Source organism: Mus caroli, chromosome 4 (genome assembly GCF_900094665.2).
Source record: "Mus caroli chromosome 4, CAROLI_EIJ_v1.1, whole genome shotgun sequence".
NCBI lineage: Eukaryota > Metazoa > Chordata > Mammalia > Rodentia > Muridae > Mus > Mus caroli.
The window spans coordinates 106355750-106363063 of NC_034573.1; the positions used below are offsets into that span (position 1 = coordinate 106355750).

Sequence of the window (7314 nt, forward strand, 5' to 3'; positions counted from 1 at the left end):
GCTCATAACCATTCAGAATGAGAGCTGATGCCCTCTTCTGGTGTCTGAAGACAGCTACAGTGTAGTTATGTATAATAATAAATAAATCTTTAAAAAAGAGAGAGAGAGAGAGAGAGAGAGAGAGAGAGAGAGAGAGAGAGAGAGAGAGAATAGGCCAAGTCCTGACAGAATGTTGAGTCAGGGTGAAATCTGCTGTAACGGGAATATCAGGTACCAGCGTGATATCCGCCCAACATACACTGGTACATCTGCACTGGTTGCTAAATATTGAAATAACTGTAATAATTCATAAATGGTGAAAGAGATTTCGTCCGTCCCTCACCTGTTCCGTCCTCAACCTCCCTGCCGCCCAGGCTCTCTCCTGGAACCTCATCTAGAAGCTCTATTTAAACCTTTCTATGACTCAGTAACTAAAGGGTGAACATGGGTCACAGGTCTGCAGTAGCCAGTCACACTCTTGAATGCCAGCCAGTGTTTGACTCTCCTGCTTTGATCCAGGTCACATACTCAGAGTGCTGGATTTGGCCGTTTCCTCTGACCTGTGGTCCCACTCTGCCTGCAGCACACTCACCCCCGCGCGCCCTGAATCCCCACCCTGCCAAACCTCACCTGCCTTAGGGCTGCCCCTCTTGCAGCCTGGCACCTTGCTCTCAGATCCAGGGCTCTTTTCAGCTTTGGGCTCCTCGGCCCGGGAGTCCTCTTCACGGTCCAGCTGATCTTCTGGGGCAGACTCGCTGGCTGACTGCTCCGACAGGCTCAGCTGAAGTTCAGCAGGAGGATCACCACTGGGCAGACCGGGAGGCTGTTCTGTTTCCAGCTGCGTGTCTGAGGCTGGGGCCTCCACCTTGCCTTCTCCGTGGGAACCCTCGGCCTCCTTCTGTTTCTGGAGCTGCTCTTTCTGCAGGCTGCGCTGCTTCTTTCGGAACTTGGCCCTGCGGTTCTTAAACCACACCTGGGGGCCATGGAGAGGAGCAGTCAGGAGAGGAAAAATTGTACCCTGGGTGATAATTCTCCCTAACCCAACGCCATCTATTTTTTGAAATGAACGTGAGAGAAGCAGACATGTATCTCAGCACTGCCCCAGCAGACACTGACTCCTGGACAACTAGACACCAGATGGATGGCTAGCACCTATCTGCAAGATACAGTTGGGAGAGCCGGACCCTACCTGCACACGGGCCTCAGGAAGATTGGTACACATGGCCAGCCTCTCGCGCATCACCACATCTGGGTAATGAGTCTTTTGGAAGGTCTTCTCCAGGGCCTCAAGCTGCTGGGCCGTGAACGCCGTGCGACTCCGACGTTGTTTACGGTGCTGGGAGCCATAGCGGGCCTCCAAGATGATGTCTTGAAATGTACAGCCGTTGGAGGGCAAGCAGAGAAGGCCCATTTAATTATGGGAAATAAGCTTTGAACTTGACTTTGCTCTGACCCACTTTGGACACCCAAACAGCCGTCAGAGCTGACCCCTGGCCCTTGGAAATTACCCATCCTCTCTCACTGGCTGGGATCGGAAATTTTTCTAACCTGTCAACAGCCTCCATTCTGGGCACTATGACTTCCTAGCACCAGATGCTGAGGCTTGTCTCAAGGATGACTTAGGGGAAGGCTGACTGGGCAGAGACCTAGTCTCTGTCTCTCACATTCAATCCCATCTTCTTCCCTTGTCTATACGTCTCTGGTAGAAAGACATGAGATTTCTGGTCTCGTTTGCTAAGCAGAAAGCTTAGCCCTGGCAGGACCCACAGCACATGGGAAGGACTTATCACACCCAGCCTTGACTCTTCTCTGCCTCTTCAGGGGAAGAGAACAAATCCCCACACTGCAAGGTTGGACTGGAGTACCAAAGCTGGTGAACCATCAATCCTATAGGCTTGCCCTTGTGTTTGGTAACATGAAAAACAGCCAAGATGGTATCTCTCTCAGGCTAGTGTGTAGCTCTTTTCTCTTCTGCTTGCCTGGTACCTGGGCTGTAAGTTCCTATCACACACAAAAAATGGACTGTGTCAATGCTAGAAGGAGCTCAAATTGGTTTTGCTTCTGAACAGTACCACAGAGTCCTCTTGTACGCCAGGGTTGGGAAACTTTCTACAAAACCCTAAATGAGAAATGCACTGGAAACCCTAGACTTTGAGATACTTCTCCAGTTTAAAGAATGACCCTTTATAACTTATTCCAATCTTAGCCCAGGCAGACCTGAAGTCACAAGTGTTACCCTTGAGCAGGAAAGGAAGTGGGGACCACTTAGTCACACCCATTCTAGTGGAGAGGCAGCATCTCAGCATCCTACTGCTAGCTCCAAGGACTACAAGGAGTGGGATGGTTAAGAGGAGACCAGGCTTCCTCATACAGCACCTGCCATGGAAGGTAAGATTTCTATAAGAACCCCTCCAAGGGCTCATTTCCTCCTTAAAAGTTGGCCATTTGGAAGTGGGATAAACACCCTAATTCCTCTGTTCCTATCAGTGTGCATGAGCCTCTGTCCCGAATCCTCTCTGCGATGTAGTCCTTGAGCTAAACGTCACTGGCACAATGGACAAAAGGAGTTCATTCCAAACGAGGGAAGTAGCCATAGCTGGGGCAGGTCTACACTGACTACCACCACACTGGACACTAATGTCTACACTGATCCAAACGGGCAACCAGGGACTCAGTTGTTCAGAGGCCCAGCAAAGTCTAAAGAAGTAGGGCTGGCTGCTATGTCCTCCTGCCAGGCTGGTATCCCAAGGTAGGCATGGTCCTCAGACCCTCTCCCACTCCTGTGCCCAGTCTCCTGATGATCTTTCCCCCTTGTGGAGCTTTGAAAAGTCTCCTGCCTCCTGCCCACCATGCTGCCCTGAGCTGTCCCACGCTGACTCAGGTCATCATGTCCTCTTATGGATCTACGGACACTCCATCTTCCAAGGAGTTCTATGCAGTCCCTTACAACTACCCGGCATGGACATGGGCCCTATGCAACTGAACAGGCTTGGATTGGGACATCGTGAACTGGGCAGCATCACTTCCCAGGAACTCTATAGCCCACTGTCTATGTCATTAACTCCTGCTCATATCCATTGTTATTTCTGGATATATGCTGGACTGAAGGCTCGCTTTGTCCCCAGCTGGTAGCACTAGTAAAGGGTGATTTGGTCATGAAGCTGCTAACCTTATCAAGGGGTTGATCCATCGACGGACTCATGGCTAAATGGCTGCTAGGACCTAAGGCTAAGGTGGAGGAAGTGGGCCTCTGTGGGTGTCCGTGACTCCTTCCCTCCTCTCTGCTTTCTGCCTTCCATGAGGTGAACAGCTTTACCGTGCATGCACTCTCTGACATGATGCCTCAATACAATCTCACAGCAAGTAATGCCAGCCAATCACAGCCCAAAACCTGTAAAACTATGATCCAAAATAAAACTCGTCTCTTCTTAAATTGTTTCTCCCCATATTTCATCACAGTCACGGAAAAGCTGGCACTGAAATCATCTGAGAGGTCAGCCTCGGGTCTCCCTTAAGTGCCTGGGACTTGCTTTGGGCATTTGAGTACTGGTGACTGTAAGCATTGCCATGATTCGCTGACCACTTCCTGCCATCTATCCTAGAACTACCACTAGGTCCCAAGATGAGAGGCGAATGTACAGATAGCTGAGTACAAGTCTGACCCCATATGGTCATGTTCCAATCTCCAGACGCTCCAGTACTTATTCTCTCTGAGCTGAAGTTTCTTTGTCTATAAAATGAAGAAGTGGCCTTCTTCTTGGGGTTTGAATACAGGTAGAGAGAAAAAGGTAAGGGGGAGGGCATGGTGATCCACACAGTGGCCTGGCACTTAACCGGTATTCAAACCATGAGAACCATCATTTGTATCTCCCCATGTTCAGTCTTCTCCCAAGGCACCCAGTCCTCTTCCATCTGCTTCCCAGAGAAAGGTCCCTGGGCCAGTCCTGTACCTGCTGCCTTAGCCTATCTATGAGGCAGGGCTAATGAGCACCTCCTTTAAAGGTTTGTTATGGGAAACCAAAGGCTGAGGTAGCTCCAGGACCCAGCACAGTGCTGGCAAGCAAGCAGTATTCTGCAGATACTCGCTCAGATGTTATGTAAATGCTACCAGAGCCAGCACCGCATAGTCATCAGTTACTAAGTGACCAAGGGCTTTCTAAGTACCTAAAATAAGCTGCTCACACACCCCTCTCCCCTTTATCTTTCATAACCTCCTTTTTTTGGTCCCCCAGCATCTTGCTTCCACGGCCAGGTCCCCAGGGCCCTTACCAGCTAGGCGCTCAGCCAATGTAAGCGCATGCACTGATGGCCGGTAGTCGGGGGCGTGCTGGGCCTGCTGGGCTGCCTGCTGGTGCAGGTTGTACATGGCGCTGAGTGAGTTCATAGCATGCAGGGAGTAGCCATTCACCCCATAGTGCTGCATGGCGGCATCCGCCTGCAGGTGGGAAGACAGAGAAGGATTATGAGGCGTGGCTGTTGAATTCTATCCTGGGAGAGACATCAGCCCCCACCCAGAACCTCATGTCCACTTTACCAAGGGCTTCTACCCCAGACCAGAAGGTGGCCTTGTCTTGCCCACAGAGTGGGCACTTATTCTTCCATTCACCCCTTCATCCAGTGGTTCACTTTGTAGTCAGATGGCTTGGGCTGGAATCACAGCTTTGGCCTTCAGAGCTTTGCGACTTTGGACAACTGGCCCAACTTCCCTGACCCTCATTCAGTTGCTGTCTCCAGAAAAGGTCATTAACAGTAGGACTAAGCACCGACCAGGGTTACTGAGAACTAAGAAAAGCCTTTTCAATATGGCCTGGGGTACTATGTGCTCAAAGGTGTCAGTCTGAGCTGGGCTTGGAGCCCATTTCGTTAGTCACAGCACTTGGGCATGGAGACAGGAAGATCAGGAGTTCCATGTTATCCTCAGATACAGAGCAAATTCGAGGCCAGCCTGGACTACATGAGACCCTGTCCCAAAATAAAACAAACAAGTTAGTCTTTGAGACTGCCCAATCCGTTTTCTGCATTATTTGGCCCTCTTCATTGAATCCCCCAGGCGCTCACGTGTACAGCCATTGGCTTACTCACACAGGTAACTCATTCAACCAACACCATTGCATTGCATTTCCCTGGAGCCAAGTCCCGAGCTGGATTCCCCACAGAGGCATTTGCTCTGATGAGAGAGTAATTTAAAACCCTACTCTGCTTCACAGACATAAAACTATCACTCTCGCTGCCATTCACTGCCATTACCGCCTTTATTCTCACAAATCCCCCAAAAGCAAGCAAGCCAAGAACCACAAACCCCATCAGCAGACGCAGAGAAAGAAGAATGCTGTTAAGGCAATGGTCAACTGGAGACTTACTCTGCGACACGTCACTGAGGTTGCTTTCTTCCGCAGTCAGTTACTTCAAGAAAGATGTGTCAAGGAACATGTCTCTCCCAGTGAGATGTCTTGTATGAGAAAGAGGCTGTCCAGGCCCCATCAGCCCTAGGTCACCTCTGGACCTTGCTGTCTCATCTGAACCCTCAGCCTGCATCAGCTTAAAAGTGACTTTGAAGTGACATCACTTTTGGAAAGTGACTCCATGTTTGTAGCCACCCAAAGGCACAAAGGAGGTATGTTTATTCCCTGGATATTGGAGGTGGAAGGGAAATCTGAGTTGTAATGCAAGTTCTTTTCTTAGGGGTACATGACCAGGTGTACCAGCTCCCCATTCTTACAGAAAAGGATGCTCACACCCGTGTGTGTGTGTGTGTGTATACAATCAAACATCCACAGCATGTATACAAGCACAGACAATCCCATACAGACACTGTTGGCAAAGTCTTCGCAGAAGCCATCTTACATACACAGAATTCAATTCAATGTCATTACTCCAAATTCCACAAACAAACATTTCCATAGAGGTCAACCCACACAGCAGATACACCTATACACAGGCACTATACCACACACTGTACATTTGTTTAACAACTACTTATTAAACACACACCTACCAAGTACCCAATGCCCCTAACTCCATGGAGTTTACATTTCAGGGAAGTAAGGATAAAATTAAAATGATATAAATGTTCTAGGTCTGACATCACAGGTCTGTTATCTCAGCTGTCTAGAGACTCAGGCCTGGGATCAGAAGCTCAAGGTCATGCTTGGCCACTTGGAAAAGCTTTGTCTTTTTTTTTTTTCTTAAGAATTTTTATTTTATGTGTGTGAGTACACTGTAGCTGTCTTCAGACACACCAGAAGAGGGCATTGGATCCCATGACAGATGGTTGTGAGCCACCATGTGGTTGCTGGGAATTGAACTCAGGACCTCTGAAAGAGCAGTCAGTGCTCTTAACTGCTGAGCCATCTCTTCAGCCTAAAAAGCTTTGTCTTAAAATGGTGGTGCATGTAGTTCATTGGTATGGCGCTTGCTCAACATGAGTGCGTATAATGATGCCCTAGGCCTCAGTCTTGGTCCCCAGTGTAGGGCTCCCTCCCTCCCTCCCTCCGTGTCTGTGTTTGTGTGTGTGTGTGTGTGTGTGTGATTAAACATATATGCAATATGTCAGGTAGGAACAAATGTTCTGAATGAGTCAGGGAAAGAGAATGACAAGAAAGAGAGGGAAGGTTATATCAGAGATTCTTCTATGATCTAATAACAGTAATGCAAGGTAAGCCCTGTGAAGCTCAGGGAACAGCCTTCCAGACCAAAGGATCAGTGAGGACAAAGTTCCTAAAGTGTAAACAACACCAAGTCTATGAGTCAACACTAACACCAGGGTCTGGAACTGGAGAGGTGGCTCAGCACTTGAGAGCATTTGTTCTTGCAGAAGACCCATGTCTTATTCCCAACACCCACATGGTGGCTCACAACCATCCACAACCATCCAGATATCTCATGCCCTCTTCTGGTCTCTGGAGGCACAGGGCGCAACACATGTAGGCAAAACATTCATACATATAAAATAAAACCTAAAAAGGGAAAACAAAAGAGCACAAGGTGGTGGAGGAGACAGCAAGCAAACGGATTGAGGATGGGGAGAAAATGGCTGTGTGGATGGTCTGCTGAGAGACCTCTTGGTCTGTCATAAGGAGTTTGTTTGGTTTTTTGTCTTTGGTTGGTTGGTTTGTTTGTTTTTAAGATAAGTTTCTCTGTTTGTTTGTTTGTTTGTTTGTTTGTTTGTTTTTAAGATAAGTTTCTCTAGCCGGGCAGTGGTGGCGCACGCCTTTAATCCCAGCACTTGGGAGGCAGAGGCAGGCAGATTTCTGAGTTCGAGGCCAGCCTGGTCTACAGAGTAAGTTCCAGGACAGCCAGGGCTACACAGAGAAACTCTGTCTCCAATTTAAAAAA

General features: G+C 48.8%; 1 protein-coding gene across 2 annotated transcripts in view; it reads right to left on the reverse strand.

Annotated features, from left to right (window-relative positions):
• Nucleotides 1-7314, reverse strand: part of Dmbx1 (diencephalon/mesencephalon homeobox 1) — a 24893-nt gene that overhangs the window by 4262 nt on the left and 13317 nt on the right. Inside the window, exons 2-4 of one of the 2 annotated variants that reach the window (XM_021161334.1) lie at nt 4249-4414; nt 1169-1347; nt 610-952 (exon numbers count right to left, since the gene is read on the reverse strand). In XM_021161334.1, coding sequence (XP_021016993.1) covers nt 610-952; nt 1169-1347; nt 4249-4402 — 676 coding nt within the window. In that variant the 5' untranslated portion in view covers nt 4403-4414. Of the gene's footprint in view, nt 1-609; nt 953-1168; nt 1365-4248; nt 4415-7314 lie in introns of those variants that run through there. The other variant, XM_021161332.1, reaches the window with a different exon arrangement.